This window comes from Periplaneta americana, chromosome 13 (genome assembly GCF_040183065.1).
Source record: "Periplaneta americana isolate PAMFEO1 chromosome 13, P.americana_PAMFEO1_priV1, whole genome shotgun sequence".
In the NCBI taxonomy this organism is placed as follows: domain Eukaryota; kingdom Metazoa; phylum Arthropoda; class Insecta; order Blattodea; family Blattidae; genus Periplaneta; species Periplaneta americana.
Genome location: NC_091129.1, coordinates 63,162,125 through 63,181,657, shown reverse-complemented (window position 1 = coordinate 63,181,657; position 19,533 = coordinate 63,162,125). Strand labels below are relative to the sequence as shown.

Sequence of the window (19,533 nt, the reverse complement as noted above, 5' to 3'; positions counted from 1 at the left end):
CTAGAAAAGGGAGGTAAACATAAATGTGAAAATTAAACAAGGATAATATTACAAAGGTTACCGGTACCATAAAAATGCTAAAAAATTTGAAAAAAAAAAAAAAAAATGTATAAAAACATTTCAAAGGAAACGAGGAGCAAAGTGAGTATAATATAGTTTGTTCAATAATGAATAATATACTTATAGTTAACACGAATCCTACAGAAGTGCAGGGGCAGTTTTCCAGGTGAAGCTCATGAAGCGGCACTTCACCTGTTTACTAAGCGCAACTTCACTTATTTACAAGTATTTTAATATTTTATTTTATTTCACTTCAATTTTGTCTTTTACGTTCTGCGTTGTGATATGTTCTGCACTTAGGTATTCTGCATTATGGAACACCAGTCCCATAGTCTTGCCGCAGAGTCGGAAAGGGTGACAATTGCAGCTATATCCCTCTTTCAGTGGTAGAGCTTCTCAATTTGCAGATTTGTTTATGGGTAACCATGGCAACGAACCCTTGTAAGATTTCTATAGAGCCTGTTTGTGAGGGTACTTGAATCGCTAACAAAACATTTCTCTTGTAGCTGCAAACACCTTAAAGCCTCCTGGCTTGGCTCTTTTGAAAGGAAAATAACGGCAAGCGAATACAATGAGATAAAATTCCTTGTCTTTTACAGTGTTCACACTTCTTTATACCTGTGAATTTCAGTTGGTGAGACGTGTGAATAGAGTGACTGTGTTATGTCTTGTTGCTAAAAAGATATAATAGAAGATTAAATTAACTAAGCAGTTATTTATTTTTTAGTGATAGTTTTATAATTGTTTTTAAAAGTGATGACTCAAATATTTTTATTAACAACGAGGAATGTATCCTATAAACGATATAGTGTGTAGCGTGTTACAGACACCATTTTCGCGATGGACAGAAGGTGATGAAAGAGATGTATTATTAGCGGGGAAACCACCGGCGTGGCTCAGTCGGTTAAGGTACTTGCCTGCCGGTCTGAAGTTGGGCTCGGGCGCGGGTTCGATCCCCGCTTGGGCTGATTACCTGGTTAGGCTTTTTCGAGGTTTTCCCCAACTCTAAGGTGAAAGTCAGGTAATCTGTGGCGAATTCTCGGCCTCATCTCGCCAAATACCATCTCGCTATCACCAATCTCATTGACGCTAAATAACCTCGTAGTTGATACAGCGTCGTTAAATAACCGAATAAAATAAAAAAAATTGTTAACGGGGAAACCAACACTTGTTATTAATATATCGGCAAAAAAATTGAAAAGGAAAGATGCATGATCTTACAACAAACATTTCAAAAGTGCGTGGTACAGTGAATATCAGTGGCTGTGCAGTAGTTCTTATTTGGAAAAATTGTTTTGTTGACCCTGTTTGTTAGTTGGAATAAAAAAAATTGGCATGGAACTCGGATGGATTTTGTGAAAACAGATTAACATTTTGTCAGTTTTTTTGAAAAGGTTAAAGAAAGGGGTGAATTTTCAGGGCGGAAATATGTTAAGCTGTCAGAAGGTGAACTTTTTCAGAAATACAAACAATTATTTTTTAAATACTTGACGTCATTTTTATGCAAGTTAACACTAGATATCAAGATATTGAACAGCTTCAGTTTTGCTCTTTTGCCAATACTTAAACATTTTTTCAATATTCTAATATTTTTCCTTCTAATACTCTTGCCACTCTACAAAAGACTTTCCCAAATTTGTTCAAAGTAAGTCGTTTGAAAACAGAACTAGAGCTTCTCTGTGCAGATCATGAGTACCAGAACATTTCCCCTGATACAAGCACTAAAACTTGTAAGATAAAGCAAAGACTTATTGAAGAAACCTATAGGCTCTTTTCCCTTATTGTGACATTATAGTCAACAAGCGCTGCAGTGGAGCGAAGTTTTTGTGTTTTTTGTGCACTCAACCGCATAAAGAGAAATCTTCGCAATTCAATGGCACAAGGGAGATTAACATCATTGGCGTGCATCTCCATTCACAAGGACTTGCCACATGATCTGATTGAGAAGCAGCCATTTCATGACGACATCATTGACAAATTCTCCATGCGTAGAAACAAACGAATCAACTTAATCTACAAAAAACAGGTAAGTCGTACATCATGTTCCTTAATAAAAGAGCTTCACCAACTTTTGAGGTTGCGAGCCGCCACTGCACAAGTGCAATATGCAACAACATATATTAATTTATAACATAATATATTAATTTATTCTATGATTCAGAAATGACATATTACAGTGGGCCAAAAAGTTACTATGGCAAGCATTGGACTAAGCAGACAGCTGACAGATAAAAAATTCGTTTTATTAAGATATATTTTAACAATGAAATGGAGACTAACATTAGAATTAAACCTTTCAGAAGAATTTCTAAGACAAAGGATATACTACAAGGGTGTAGGTCTACCACCATTAATAACGTTATTCAAGATATCTGTACATATTGATGTGGCACTAACAATGATTCAAGATATGCAAATCAATGGGACTAAAAATTCGAAAGAATTTCTATATGCACAACTTACTCAAAGGGAAAATGAAAAGAGAAAAGGAGAAATAGACTAATCAAGGATTTTAGAAAGGAAGGAAACACCAAAAAGGAAAATAAATAGAGAAATCAAGAAAGGGAAATGAAAAAGAAAAGAAGAAATAGAGAAAAAAGGTGACAAGAAAAGAGAAGAGGAAAGAGAAAAATGAAGAAATGGAAATAGAAAGGAAACCCCAAAAAAGAAAACAGAGAAATGAAAAAACAGAGAAAGGAAAAATGAAGAAAGAAAAAAATAGTGAAATAAATAAATGGAGGAAGAACTCAAGGGGTAGAGCAGGGAAGAATGCATAACGCAATTAAGGGCCAGTGCAGTGTCATTTCCCCAGGACGCATATGCAGTAGCTATATATTTTAATAACTATGTATTATCTTTATACCTATATCATCCAGCATTTCATACTGAAGTGAATCAAATGTAAGAGGCCATGGTGGTGATCGTTGTGGTCGTTTGACCGACGCTGCCTTTGGTGTTGATGTATGAAACCTGTGAGGAGACCACGCTGGTGACCGATGACGTTGAACATTTGGATCTATGTCGATGTCAGAGAGGTCGGGTGCAAATTCTGGTGGTTTTAATCATATAAAGAAAAAAAAACAATCTCTGTATAATTACATCATATTAAGATGGCCATTGGAAGCATGACTGCCCAACTGGTCATGTACTACAGAGAGGAGCATTTATCGAGATCCAAGGTAGCGGCCTGTTACCTGGCTGAGGAGCAGCAAGGCACTAGTACGAGGCATAGGCACACACACACGCGTGGGCACATTACATCACATCTTTGCTATCTATGTAAGTCTCTGTTGTTACCAACAATCAACATTTTCAATTATAAACAGCTGTTTGACAACTTCTCAAATTATGATAAGCTGATAGTGTTATTATACGACTTACTGGGCTAATGAACTGAATAAAAATCCAATTTTCAGCGCTGTGGTATTTGCACAAAGTCACGAATAGAGAAGTGGGCATCTTTGTGAAAGTGAAAGGGGGATATTTTGAGCAACAAATGTGAGCTCGGTAAGTATAAATTCTACAACTCTTATTGTAAGATTTGTATCAGTGCTGGAGATACGGGCACATGACTCAAGGTAACCAAGCCATAGCTTGGTGGGAACTGGTACCACCTACCTTCTATCGCGATAAATGCTCCTCACTGTACTACAATATACGACAGCAAATGGCAACTATCCAATTGCACGAGCATTGAGTCCTACAGAAAAAAAGTCAAAACTCAGGGATTGGCACTCCTGCTGTCTCTTGGCACTAACAGTCTGGCAAGTGATATTTCCCTTAACTAATAAATTAATTATTTACGAAAACGGAGAGAATTTTACCTGAATTTCGGAGCAGTTGCTCAAAAGTCCTCCATTACGTTCTATACACAATGTTGCAGTAATGTATGATTTTCTGGGACACTCTATATATGAGGTTGGGAAAACTCAATACAATAATTGCCATACAGTAATCTCGCAGCTTGGTAAGAATGATGGCGACTTAGGTTTGCTTTAAGATCGACCCTGGACACAATGTGTAGGTTTTTCTTATCAGCACAATGCTACCACTTTATATTGCCACTCTCAGTTAGTTAGCTGTCTGAACTCTATTGAGAAATACGTATTTTTTAAACATGACTGAATACACGGTACAGCAACCCACGTTCCTTGTTGAAATGTATCTGAAGAAGAAGTTGTACGAATTATGTTTATACTTCAGTGGAAATTTCCAGAGACTACACAATCATCGAAACATTGTATTGTTAAATTATTTAATAAGTGGCGAGAAACAGGTTCGAACATTCTCGATAAGAAACGTTGTACACGGCTAATGCGCAATATTGGTGAGAAATAGTTCTGGTGTGAGTACCAGAACATTATATGTAACTGCACTATATGTATAGAACATAATGGAGGACATTTTGAGCAACTGATTTGATTCAGGTAAGACGATTTCCATTTTCTTAATAAATAGTTCACTAGTTACGCAAAAGATTACTTGCCAAACTGTAGTATCATGAAATGGAAAGAACATTATCTGCAAGAGCTGACAATCTGATTGCGATACCTTGCTTGCAGCAAGTCTGACTAGTGTAATATGTTACTAGTCAGCGATGTATGCAATAGAAGGGGAAAGAAATTGACCACTCTACCCCATTATCTTCTGGCTTAGTTGCCTCATGAATGATTTTTTATTGGTGTCACTTATGAGATTCAAACCTGTCTTTGGACAGTTGACTAAACAACCTGCAACGAAAAACTTAAATTATAAAAAAAGAGGAGGAACATGAAAATTGTGACAAGTGCTATTAATGTTGCAGGATATCGTGTAAACGGCCGATTAAGCAAGACAACTGACATGCGTGAAGTACTTGCACATAGGATGGGTTTGAAATGAGTCCTGCTCCAGGATAGAATTTAATTATTTGTTGTTAGCTGAACTGAATTTGTGTTTCATTGTTTTTAATTTGTCGTGAATATATTTGTTGAAAGTTTTTTCTATTGGCCTTTCAAAAATAGGGTGCGCATATTATTCGAGGGCATGGGGGATTCGAGGAAATGCTAACGTCCGCACTTCACCAAAACTGATGCCATTATTCCGTTTACGATGAACAATTATAACAAAACCAAACTCAAAATAGAATGGTCAATTGCTCTCAGATCAGTAACGGAAGTTGTCACAATGACACCAAAAATTATAACGCAGTCTTTATTACAAAATCTATTCCAACAAACTTAATATGAAGACATGAAAACAAAGATACGTTGAATAAAATCTACCACAAGTCAATACAGCAACAGAAATAACATCTACAAACATAGATAATTATACTTTGAAGAAGAAAAACAACTAATATGGCATACTAACAAACAGAACATACCAGAAGAGAGAGTTACACCATAGAGTACCAAGTACAGTCCAAGACAGGGTTAATTGAGTGTTGAGTGACTTATTTTCCTATTGTGATATGTATCTTCAGCCGTCTTACATGTCGTACCAACATAACTTACGAGACAATACGAACGTTTCACGCTAGTTTGCAATGTTCCAGCGGGATAGAAATTCAGCCATTTTCATACCTCATGGAAGTGTGTAGAGGTAAGAAAATGGAGTGTTATGACAGGTTAGGTTAGTTTAGACTTTTATTATGTCTTACGTACTTATCTGTGACAGGTTAGGTTACGGTAGTTTAGGGTTTTGTTATATCTTGTATAGGCAAATCTGTGACAGGTTAGGTTAGGATAGTTTAGCCTTTCTTTATGCTTTGCATATACGAAACTGTGACAGGTTAGGTTAGGATAGTTTAGGCTTTTGTTATGCCTTATGTAAGCGAATCTGTGACGTTAGATTAGGTTAGTTTAGGATTTTAGTGACAGGTTAGGTTAGGTTAGTTTATGCTTTTATTATCCTTGTCAAGATGAAGGTGAAAGCGATTGAGTGTGGTGCTCTTGAAGAGGTAGTGATTTTTTGTTTTCCATGTTGGCAGTTCAAGTGCGTCAGTGTCTATTCCAAATCGGCGGAAGTCACTCAACGCTTGTTTCTCCCAAGACAGATATTCAGAACAAAATAATTGTACATACAGAACCTACTTAGTAATAAAAAAGAAGCAGATTATTCTGTACACATTGCACAATACACCACTCTAGATTACAATGTAAAACAACTTTGACAGGCAATTTAATGCAACAGAGTTGCCTGAAAAACTATAATATACAGACAACAATAAAAAGCAATATCATCATATCCCTCACGTATTAGACCCTACAGGATCTGTTACGGTCTCATGCCAGCGCTTTCGTGGTCTTCCCAATTTCCTCTTTCCTCTTGGTACATAAGTAAGAATCTGTTTAGGCCATCTAGTGCGATCCATCCTTTCGACATGTTTTTTCCACTGAAGTCGATATTGTTGAACAAAATTAACTATAGGATCCATTTTGAGTTCCTGCAATATGTCCACATTTTTACGGTGTTCCAGCAAAGAGCATCTCGCTGTTCGTCTCATGAACCTCATTTCCACTGTCGTCAGCCTTTGCTCATCAGCTTTTCTGATTGTCCATGCCTCGCTACCGTAAGTGAGGACCGGTCGAGCTAGTGTTTTATATACCTTTAGCCTTGTATGTTTCTGAACATGGGAGGATTTGAAGACGGCATTAATGACGCCAGTGATTTTTATAAATTTAGATATTTTGTTTGACATATCTTCATCAGTGATGTAAGAGAGGTTATAACCTAAATAGTTAAATGAGTTAACACGTTCAATTAAAGTATTATTTATCATGATCTTACTTGGAATTGGGTTCTCTCCCGAAAATGCCATGACTTTTGTTTTCTCTTTTGAGATTTCCATATTGAAATCAGAGGCGATTATTTGCAAATTATAAATGGCTCTTTGTAAAGCATCCTCTGTTTTAGCGATAATAACCTGATCGTCGGCAAACATTAGTGTATCGAGAACTGTGTTTCGATTAATCTGAATTCCAGCATGATGACTTTGCCTCCAAATGTATAAAATATGGTTCATATATATAATAAACAACAGAGGGGAAAGACCGCACCCTTGTCTAACACCTTGGTTGATGGAAGTCCAGCTAGTAGTTCCGCGTTCAGTTCTTATGGCAATTTCATTTTGTTGATATAAATTATAAATGGAGAGAATGATTTGGTTTGGCACATTATCATAGCATAAAATCTCTAAAAGTTTATTTCTATCAACTCTAACAAAAGCTTTTATGAAATCAATAAAAGCTAAGTGGGTTGGAATCATAGTCCTATTCATGCCATAGTCGTCAACAGATTCTGCAGTCCGGCTGTTAATATTATGAGACTTGAATGTAATATGGAGTTCCTGTGGATAGGTTACAAGCCTGTCGCACAGTAGTCCAGTGGTAGGGCTGCTACCTTAATAGCCTTCTGGACAGGCGTTTATATGGCATTTCCTCCATATGTGTTGGGACAGTTATACCGCTGTGACTCGGTCCCCAGAGCCTCGTCTGTTTAGGAACAGGTTGCACCACGTGAAGGTGAGGTTGGGAATTAGGTAGGAGAGGTGATAGATGGAATGAACTTCACTACCCTTTGCAATATAATAATATTATGTGACTTCAACGCAGCAATAGGGACAGTCATTAATAATAAAACATCAAAAACTGTACAAGAGATAGGAACCTAACATGAAAAACAGACGAACTGGCAAACAAGGAAAGCAACTGCAAGATGTCAAGCTCTACCCACCAAAGAAACTGAACTCAGCAAACATATAACTGTTAACCAACATTAAAAGATTTTTTTCCAGGAAACAACACACATCTACCAGAAATAAAAACAAGACAAACCATATCAAGAGATGTAGAACCATACAGATGTACACATGTCTAGAGAAACTGAGGTAGAATCCTCCTACATGTTTACAAAAAAAATTGTCTTTGAAGCATCTCTACAGAGTTAACTAAGCCACATCATCAGATTGTACCATTTGTCAAGGACTGTGGATCACTACTCAATCAAGAAAATCTCTTACACTACAAAAAGCTCGACAACACTAAACAGCCAGAAAATACTTCGCTGGACTATACTGAAGAAACAATACACGCAACATATCTCAACCACTGTCTACATCGAGCTGTCAGTCCATTATGTGCCAGAAACTGTTATAATAGAAACCAGTTATTATTGACAAGGAAAACTGGCGTAGAAGACTTCACAGAAACCATTTAAAAGATTCCAGGTGTAGAATATTAAAATAATCCCGAAAGACTTCTTTGGAAGTACTTATACCTCAAAACTGTTAACTTCCTTATTCCTTCAAGTTTGAAAGGACATCTTTTTCAAAAATAGGTGTGATAATATGCTAACATAACATGTCTATAATGTTTCGGCTTCTAAAACTCCTCCAGATAAAATCTAGAATACTTTAAACAACCAAAATTTTTCTAACATCAATTTTTATTGCAGTATAATTTTCGTTACCTATATCATCCAGCATCTGTGAGGATCCAGGCAGCATTCTCTCCAAATTATCAAATCTAGATGACAATACAGTTTCAGTTGCTGCCTACAACACAATAATTAACAAATCTGAGAATCTGCATTCTGACAATATTTTCTAATACCCAGAAATGTTACTTATTTCAATGACATGAATGTTCAAACTAACAATGTTGCTGCTATATAGGCAAGATACAACATTTTAGTTTAAGATGCATCTATAATATATAAGATAGTATGGATTTTGGAAATATGGGAAAGTTGGTACGCCATAAGTTTACATAGCTGCACTAACATGTGGACTGTAGGGTTTGTAATATATGGGCCATAGCTCACCCAGGCCACTATTGGCACATTGTAATTTGTGTTTGTAAATTTCATATTGCTCTAGAGTGTCAAGTTTCTGGTTTCTGCACATTTCAAACACGTTACAAGGAATGTATGACTTGAGGCTTTCCCGGCGTTTGATGTAGAATAACTCTTCTTGGGTTCTCAGCCAGGTGAGTTGGAGATTAGCTTCCAAGCTTTAGACGGCTAGCTCTGCCATCTTCTTCAGGGACGAAGTGATGTGGGACCACGTCTAGCCGGTATATATGCAAAAGTAGGGCTTCCCGCTGCGGGCCAATCAGGAGCTAGTTCCCAGTCCCGACCGCCAGGCGCATTCTGGTTGGTGGACACGTCAGCCAATCAGGAGCTACTTGCTGGTCCCGACTGTCTGCCGTATGCTGGTGGTCTAAGCGTATTGATGGCAGGTTTCCATGCTGTACTCAGCTGTAGACCCCCGTCTCTGTTGAAATTATTGCCATCTAGCTGGATTTCGATGGCTTCCTTGATGACTAAGTCCCAGTAACCTGATGTCTTGTCCAAGATGGTGGTGGCGCTGAAATCTATCTTGTGGCCAGTTTCTAGGCTGTGTTGGGCTACTGCAGACTTATCAGGATAATATAGTCTTATGCTGCGTTGGTGTTCCTTGCAGCGTTCCATAATAGTTCGTCCCGTCTGCCCAATGTAGCATTTCCCACACTCACAAGGTATTCTGTAGACACCAGGTGTCCTGAGACCAAGGTCGTCCTTAACTGGTCTCAGCAAGTTCTGGATCTTTGTGGGCGGCTTATGGATGGTTTTAATCCCGTGTTTTCTTAGCATTCTGCTAATTTTGCCCGAGATGGGGCCGTAGAACGGGATATATGCCATGCCCTTTGTCTCCTCTTGTTCCTCGGCAGGTGGTTTGTCCGAAAAGGCCCTTCTGAGGGCCAAGCCGATTTCTCTGTTGCCGAAGTTGTTCTGTAGGAACGTCTTACGTAGGTGACAGATCTCAGAAGGGAGACTCTCTTTGTCCGAAATCCCTCTCGCCCTGTGTAGAAGAGTCGACAGGACTGTTCGTTTCTGTGCCGGATGGTGGTGGCTGTGTCCATTCAGATATAGATCGGTATGAGTCAGTTTCCTGTATACTCTGTGACCCAGTGTGCCATCTGACTTCCTGGAGATGAGAATGTCTAAGAAGGGGAGACATCCGTCTTTTTCCACCTCTTTCGTGAACTGGATGTTCGGGTGGATATTGTTCAGGTATTCTTGGAACTCCTGAAGTTTTTCTTCTCCATGAGGCCAGACGACCAAAGTGTCATCTACATAGCGGTAGAAGTGAGCTGGTTTCAGGGGCGCGTTCTCCAGGGCTCTGTGCTCGAAGTCTTCCATGTACAAATTGGCTATGGCAGGTGACAGAGGTGAGCCCATGGCTACACCGTCGGATTGCTCATAGTACTGCCCTTTGTACATGAAGTAGGTGGAGCTGAGCGTATGGTTAAAGAGTCCAATTACCTCAGGCGGGAAGTGAGGTCTCAATAACTCCAACGTTTCCTTGAGTGGGACTCTAGTGAAGAGGGATACAACATCAAAACTCACCAGAATATCAGATGGATTTGTTCTGATGCTCTGTAGAGTCTTGATGAACTCTGCTGAATTCTTCACATGGTGGCTGCATTTTCCCACAAGAGGATTCAGAAGACTGGTGAGGTATTTGGCCAGCCGATAGGTGGGAGAACCTATGGCGCTGACAATAGGTCTCAGGGGAACCTCCTTCTTGTGAATTTTCGGCAACCCGTAGAGTCTAGGTGGTCTCGTGGAATGTGGAGTCAAGGACTTCGTCACTTCGGCTGGCAGATTGGCCTTCTTTAGTAAGGCTGTTGTGCGCCTTTCTATGGAGCTCGTGGGATCGCGGCTGAGTGTCTTGTATGATGGATCCGCTAGTAGTCCCAGGATCTTCTCATGGTATGTATTGGACTCCATGACGACCGAAGCATTTCCTTTATCTGCCGGTAGCACCACAATACTTTCATCCTCTCGTAACGAGCGGAGTGCCTGGTGTTCTGCCTTTGTGATGTTGGGTGTGGCTCTACCGGCCCTTATGAGGGCCCCGCAGACGTCCCTGCGAATCTCTTCCGCAGTGTCGGTCGGGAGTTTGTGGATAGCTTGTTCCACCCCGCTTATGATTTCCTTTACAGGAGGTATCTTGGGTGCTAGGGCAAAGTTAAGTCCTTTTGCTAGAACCGATACCTGGTTCGGGTCCAATGTCTTGCCAGTCAGGTTGACCACCACGCGGTCAGAATCCAAAGGTGGTGTGACTTGGTTGGCAACAGACAGTCTATTAAATTTGTCACTTTGCCTAGTGGTCGCCTTTCTCCTGTAAAGTTGCTCTTGTGCCGTGGTGGAACTGTCAATCCACTCCCAATCCTGCGGATGAAGCACGGAAGTCAACTGGAGGTGGATGTCTAGAAGCTCGCGGGCGATAGTGTCCAGTACTCTCCTAGTGTGGTGTATCTGTTCTCTTACGAGCGCCAGGCTCGTGCATCTGAAGATTCTCCAAGCTGCCAGTGAATTGACATGGTGTCGAATCACAGCAAATCGGGGGATGGTGTCCTGGTCCCGGCACCTCTGTAGAAAGGCCAGAGAACAAAGTGCACTGGCCCTCTTCTTATGCAGCTGTTCGAACTTGCGGACGTGTCCACCAACCAGAATGCGCCTGGCGGTCGGGACTGGGAACTAGCTCCTGATTGGCCCGCAGCGGGAAGTCCTACTTTTGCATATATACCGACTAGATGTGGTCCCACATCACTTCGTCCCCGAAGAAGATGACAGAGCTAGCCGTCGAAAGCTTGGAAGCTAATCTCCAACTCACCTGGCTGAGAACCCGAGAAGAGTTATTCTACGTTACAAGGAACATTTCGACGGTGTTCAGGTAAAAGGGCTTATCCCACAAAAGAAAAACATTTCAGAAACAGCTATAATTAAATTATAGCACATTATTATTAGTTACTTTATATGAAAGGATGTAAACATAATTGTTAAAAAACATATCTTCATATTTTATAATTAAATTTTAACTAATTACACTAATTACAGCAAAAGAAAGTCACATTTAAAATGAGGGTTAAACCATTTTACCTAAACAACATCGATATCCCAGCCATAACCAAAAACACAAAAATTCAACCTACTATTGGCTTTGCCCCTGCAAATGTAATGGTATTTACTTGGTTATTTATTGTGCTGCTGCCTGAGCTACTCTGGGGGCTTGTAATGGTATTATCATTGTGTTCTGATGTATCATTATCACTATAAGTGGACCATGATATATTCAGTGGTGCCTACCGAAAATGTGAAGCAAATATTAGTTATTTTTTAGTTACCAAGGCTTAATAATTACTCACAAGCACAATGAAAAAAACATGAATCACATTTCAGTCATCTTAAGATCTGTTATCAGCCTTGTTTTTTTAAATTCTCTGACATTCAGTTCAATGGACGCGCAGCCATCTTCTCTCCCAGCCTTCTAGACTGTACTAGACTCACATAATATAAATATATAATTGCTGAATACCACCATAGCAGCTCAGGCAGTGGCACCAAAATTAAATAAATGAAGCAGAATAATAAGCACAATTTTGTTACCCACAATGATTCAAGTCTTTTAAATTCGTTACATTTCATTATTTCAGTTACTAACTGCTTAAATTTTTAGTTACTTTGGTTACCAGTAGACACCCTAATGAAGTATATATAAATTATATTATTTTTACCTCTTGTGACACTTGTCTACGCATAGGAGAAGATGACCTGGGTGCTGACATTCTCTATAACAACACACACAAAAACAAACAATTACTACATAATACGATTTCCATTCAAATGTTGTTGTTGTTGTTTGTTGTTGTTTTCTAATGCCAGGCATTTGACAATAGAGTCATTTGACCTCTTGCACTCCAATATTTTTCAAAGATATTATCATGACCAGCCACTGAAGCACAGATTTTGAGGTGTTCCGAATCCATTTCTTGGTTTGAGTTGCACAATGGGTAGTTAGGGGACTGATATATTCCAATTCTATGTAGGTGTTTGGCCAAACAATCATGGCCTGTTGCCAATCTAAATGCAGCTACAGACGATTTTCGTGGTAAATCGGGAATTAACTGTGGATTTTGATGCAGAGAGTTCCATTTTTTCCCTTGGGATTGTGTTATCAAATTTTGTTTGTTCTAGTCTAAGTATGTAGATTTAATAAATCATTTCACAGAGTAATACGGAGATTTAGTAACAGGTCTGTAAGTAGCAGTGCTGCCCTTCTTTGCTAAAGCATCCGCATTCTCGTTTCCCAGGATTCCACAATGGGATGGTATCCATTGGAATACAATTCTTTTATTGAGTGATATTAATTGAGAGAGTATTTTAGTTATTTCTGCTGTTTGAGATGAAGGTGTGTGTTTAGAGACTATTGATAGAATAGCTGCTTTGGAGTCTGACAATATAACTGCATTCCTAAATTTATTGATGTGGCATAGAAGATTCCTGAGACTTTCACTTATTGCAATGATTTCACCATCAAAACTTGTTGTTCCATATCCAAGAGATCTATAAAGTGAGAAGAGACAGCACGTAACACCTGCACCGGCACCTTGTTCTCTGGAGATCAAGGATCCGTCGGTGTATAAATGAAGCCAGTTTTGTGGAGGATACCTAATATTAATTGTCTCTAAAGACAATTGTTTCAGTATTTCAGTGTTTACTTCTGATTTCAATATTTATTCTGTTAAATTTAGATTATATTCTATATTTAATAGAGTTAAAGGGTTTGGTTTAATTTGTAAGTTTTCTTTTAAATTCGGGATATTGATTTTCTGTTTTAATTCTTGAACAATGGATATGAAACTTTTTTGAGTTTTCAATCTACAGACTGTATGAATGCCAATTATTTCCTGGTAATCTGATAAGTTTTTCATATTGAATCAGTGCTTTTTCTTCTATTGTCATTTTGATGCTGTTAATATTAATGAGGAATCTAATAGAATCTATTGGAGTTGTTTTGATTCCACCAGTAATGAGTCTGAGAGCTTGGTTTTGAACATATTCTATGTCGTTTATGAAAGGTGAAGTAATTAAAATTTCTCCGCAGTATGTCAGCACTGGCTGTATAAACATTTTGTATGTAGTGTTCAAAGTATTCCTAGAGCATCCCCATTTCTTTCCTGCTAGTCTTTTTAGAAGGGAGAATCTTTTACGAGCTTTTTCAGAGATGTATTTCAAATGGTTGCTCCATGTTAACTTACTATCGAAAATAACTCCAAGATATCTGGATTCATAAGTCCTAGGAAGGTGTTGGCCATTGTATTGGATATTAAATTCTCTTTCTTTTTTACCGAGTGAAGGCCTTAAGGAACCAACCTGGACAAATAACCAATGTCCCATCCCTATCTTCCCGTGGTGCAGCTGTTAGTAGGCATAATTTTACAAGCTGAACTAAAGGGAGGGGCTACTCATCAATTAGCACTGGTCAGCTTGATGAGTTAATGACTGAATTTGGTATAATTTTCCTCTATTGAATACCTAATTCTCTTTTTACCCTTTCCTATCCAGTCCTCTGACTGAACTCTTACTTTCTTCGACCCCGACGGCATTAGAGCATTCGAGGGCAGAGGTTCATTTCACTTTCCTTCCTCCTCTTTCTACTTTTCTGTTCCTAGTGCTGACCTGCTATGGCACTAAATCGTCCTCCAGTGGCTTAAGGAGGGAAGGCTGGTGATCAACAAGATCTCCCAGCTAGGTCCAATGGACCCGTCGACTAACAGCAGGTGTGGCCCTCCAGACATTCTGGGGGTTGTGTGTGAATGAAGTAGCCACCAAAACGTTAAAATATGGTGTTCACTTAAATCGGCTACAACTTGCCATTTAACACTCCATTCAAATGTAACTTGTAGCTTAAGAAAATGTGCAAAGTTACAATTTTATTCTTACTAACAGTCTACCAAGATATAAAGCAGAAGATCTTAGGCTGCATTCCCCCCCCCCCCCCCGCAAAGCATCAAAGATTGTGGTTTTAAATAGTTTCCTGGTATCCCAATATACACTTATCAGATACTTTCCTAGTTCTGAATACACTTTCACTGTTTACTCGTGATTCCTCTTTTTGTGTTGGCATTCTGATAGGGGATCTACATAGTTGGATTGAAAATTATTTTGCATAATGTTTGGCAAAACAATTGTGCCCTGCTTCTGAACTGAATAGGTTTTTCTTTCTCGAGTCTAGCACTGCAGACCATTCTTCTTCTACTTGACTTATCTAGTAGCTGTTTGATATATTTTATGTCTGATTATGTTGTTGCAAAGCGAAATATTTAACAGATGTTAAATGTTAATAGTAGTAGGTTTTTTTTGTTTCTTCACCCCACTCTTATTCTGGTGTTTTTTTTTTTTTTGTGACTTACGAATTATATCTTTTATTTATATATTTGGTTATTTTATATACCAGTAGTGATGATTATAAAACTAATGCTAAAGGAAGGATTTTTTTTTCTTTCTTATTATTAAACTAGCCATATCCATGCGCTTCGCTGCACTTGTTAGAAATAAATATAAAGTAATTACATAATTAAAATAGGACATTTGGTCCAGGGAAAATCCATGTTTGATAGAAGGATAAGTCGTTTTATGTTACTTTATTGAAATTGTGTTTAAATAATTAAAATACGATCATTTTGATCAGAGAGCACTCATTTGGTACAAGGACAATTCCTTTAACATGTTTCTTAATTATTATGTGCAAATAATTAAAATTGGATCATTTGGTTCAGGGAACATCCGTTTTTGGTACAAGGATAATTCGTTTAATACTATTATAAATTAGTATTGAATGTATCCTTTAATAAATGACTTCAAATTAATGTCAATATAGAGTGGATTGTGTACAAAAATATTTTTTTTCTTATGTTGGCCTCACCCTACATCTTTTTTTTCTTTGTCAAGTTTATTTATACACGCTTTAACATCTGTGGTCATGTCACGTGTTTAGAATGTGTGGGTATACCAGTAGGCCGATTTTACTCTTGTGAGTTCCTGTTTCTATTGTGTGTTGTAGATGGCTTGTGTTCATGTAACTGTTTATAGATTTTGATTAATGTTTATTGTATTGCTAATTGAGGTGGTGATGAATCACGGCATGTAAATTTCCAATACGGTATTTGCCTTTATGACTAAGGGAAGCCATGAAAAACCCCAGTCAGATTGGTTGGCCACAGAGTTTGAACCTGTGACCTCCCGAATACAATCTCAAGCTCACCACCTGAACCAACTCGTTCGGTTGTGCATCACTGTTTATGTAAATAAAAAACTGAAAATGGATGTGGTACTTAAATATTATTTTAAGAAACACAGGAAATGAATACAGGTAAATAATGAGCGCAGGAGCACCATTTCGTGACACTTTGTAAAATAATTCAGCTCCTGTGAGCTCAACAGTAAAATTCTAATTTTTACTCTATTTGTGCTGTATTTTGGTCCAGTAAAAATAGTCAACTTTACTACAAAACTCTTAAAAATACTATTATGTTCTGTGGACAAAAGAAACTGAAGTATATAAAATTAGAGTATTTTATGTGGACTGAATAAAGTTTAAATAATTAAATAATATAATAATTGCGACAGAATATCACGTTTACTGAGCGTAAGGATCTATTTTAACCTTATCTCAGTCCTCATATAGCATTATGTCCATCTAGAGAAACCACACTTTCAGACAGTGAAGGAAATATACAAATCGGTTAAGTAGCTTCTGAGATTACTTCATACAAACATTTTTTGTATATTAATATTGATAAACATTTATATATCTATATTCCCATTATAGAACACAAATATGTCCGTATAAAAATAGTTTTATATGAATAATATTCTCCGTTTGTTGTGTGCAAGGCCACTTTAAATAGGCAGAGCCTATTAATCTGAGGTGGCATTGATAAAACGTATTGTTATTTTAAAACTAATGTATGTCCTTAAATATCACTCCTATCAAAATTTCGCATAGAATAAAACTTATCGGAATTCATTTTTAAAGAAACTTTTGTTGTGTAACATTTTTCATGGAAATCAATAATAAGCGAGATATTTCGATTCATTTAATTCAGGCCCCCTTATAACCTCCCCTTTTGAATAAAATATTTTGAATGACATATAGCCTAAAATCTATGTTGTTAATGTTATGTTTTATTTAACGACGCTCGCAACTGCAGAGGTTATATTAGCGTCGCCGGATGTGCCGGAATTTTGTCCCACAGGAGTTCTTTTACATGCCAGTAAATTTACTGACATGAGCCTGTCGCATTTAAGCACACATACATGCCATCGCTATACCAACTCGCCAACCAGGTCGACAAAATCTATGTTAAAACGAACTTAATTTATATTCATATTTTCATATAAATCAGTTCAGCTATTATCGCGTGAAAAGATAAACTTCCAGACAGACATACAAATAAAAATTTCGAAAACTCGATTTTTGGTCTCAGGATAGTTAATTATACAATCATGTAAACACCAATTATTCTTGAAAAATCGAAAATTACCAGAAAAATTTTGGTTACAGATTTATTAATAGTATAGATGACTAACAGAGCTATTTCTTATCAGGTGTGTAATGGGACTCTTTACCTACAGGTATAGCAACTGGAGCATGATTCTGACCACTCCACTTTCTTCTGGTGTCAAACATGTGACTTCACATATTTCTGTTCCTTTTATCTTCATGTTGTGTAAATGGGAAATTCTAAATTTACTTACTGTAGAACACAAATGGAAATAATTGTTTCTGCCACATTGATTATTCTACTACTCACCACACGTCGGGATGGCCCAGGCTCAGGAACAGCTGTATGCCGTGACATCCCTGATCTTCGTTGTGACTGCAACAATAATTCAACAATCAATGACAAATAATGAAATCTATTGTTTCACCACATCATCATCCTTTCCCATTTGACCATGAGACTTGTTATGACCTAAATCAATAAATTCTTTGGTCATGTTAAAACTCTAAATGTTATGTTTTATTTAACGATGCTCGCAACTGCTGAGGTTATATCAGCATCGCTAGTGTGCCGGAATTTTGTCCTACAGGAGTTCTTTTACATGCCAGTAAATCTACTGACATGAGCCTGTCGCATTTAAGCACACTTAAATGCCATCGACCTGGCCCGGGATCTAACCCGCAACCTCGGACATATAAGGCCGGTGCTTTACCAACTACTCCAACCAGGCCGACTTTAAAACTCTTCTTTCCTATCAATATGGATTTTAATAAAAAAATGTTTGTAATTCTACCATTTTCAATTCTCTCGAAATGATGTTTTCATGACAATCTGTAATTCTGAACAAATTTTAAAAACTGGTTGCGATCTTAATTCTTGTACAATAGACGTATCCAAATTCTGTTTATAGTCCAGAAGTTTAATAAATCTGGTTCTTATCATAAACTTTACATAGGGTACGAATTAAAAAAAAAAGTATTTAGTATTTAGTAGTATTTATTTATTTAACCTGGTAGAGATAAGACCGTCAGGCCTTCTGTGCCCCTCTACCAGGGGATTACAACTACAATATGAAGAATAAAATTACAATTAATATTAAATTTACAATTACAATTACAATAAAAATCAAAGTACAAAAGATTACCTCATTAATGAAAGCTAGACAATTTATCATAGAAGTTAAGAACAAAGAATATTTTTATATTTACTGAATTACAAATTAAACCTAGAATAACAAAATCATATAGTAATGAAATTACCGGATATTGAAATATTTTGTGATAGATTAAGAGAACTATTACAAGAAACCATGTCTGAACGAGTGTCAATTACTGACCAAGTGCCTAGTAAGTTTGCATTTGAATTCAATTTTATTTCGACAGTCCCTGAAGCTAGCAGGTAGCGAATTCCAGAGTCTTGGCAGGGCTATTGTGAAAGAGTATGAGTATGAGGAGGTGCGATGGGATGGTATTGTTAGTACTGTTTCATGGCGAGAGTGTGTGTTCAGATTATGGTGGGAAGAAAGGTAAGTGAAGCGAGACAACAAGTACAAAGGAATAGAAGAGTTCAAGATTTCGAAGAGAAGTGAATGTAAACTTCTTTTCTTATCTAGTCTAAGCCAACCTATTGCTTCCAGGGATGGGGTAAAGTCGATTACGACTTTCTTGGACTTCGTTAGTTGTAGCAGTATAAAGAACTTTATTCCATTTCCGAGATGAGAGAACCTACAGTATGAGGAGGAACTCAAACTCATTATCCTTAATGACTGGTGAAAGGTGAAGGTAATGACTAGCAGAGTTACATGAGAAATGGTAGGTGTATTTTGAACAGAACCTTCTAATTCAAGAATAATGCCTTTTATGTGACATGCATCCAGAACATTTCGCCAGTCTGTAACAAGCCACGAGTTAGCCACCAGCCTACTTACTACCCCAGTCACTATTGCTACATGTTGTCATGATCTCTTGGCAGGTGAGAACACGTGTTCGGCTTTGTTTTGATAAACATACAACAGGAGTACTTGTTTCTGTTCTAGTTCGATTGAGGTTCAATGCAATATATTTCTCTTATTTGTTGTGTGATAAGAGTCAATTTAATATTCATTGAGGGAACATACACATGTGCAATAGATACACAAAGTGGTAAAACAAGACGA

At 37.7% G+C, this 19,533-nt stretch overlaps 1 protein-coding gene across 2 annotated transcripts in view; it reads right to left on the bottom strand.

The window, feature by feature from the left end:
- The window catches only part of LOC138712005 (histone H3.v1-like), a 107,222-nt gene that overhangs the window by 48,904 nt on the left and 38,785 nt on the right, over positions 1-19,533 (bottom strand). Inside the window, exons 4-7 of one of the 2 annotated variants that reach the window (XM_069843373.1) lie at positions 17,688-17,753; positions 12,606-12,659; positions 8,512-8,596; positions 2,924-3,109 (exon numbers count right to left, since the gene is read on the bottom strand). In XM_069843373.1, coding sequence (XP_069699474.1) covers positions 2,924-3,109; positions 8,512-8,596; positions 12,606-12,659; positions 17,688-17,753 — 391 coding nt within the window. The remainder of the gene's footprint in view (positions 1-2,923; positions 3,110-8,511; positions 8,597-12,605; positions 12,660-17,687; positions 17,754-19,533) is intronic. The other variant, XM_069843374.1, reaches the window with a different exon arrangement.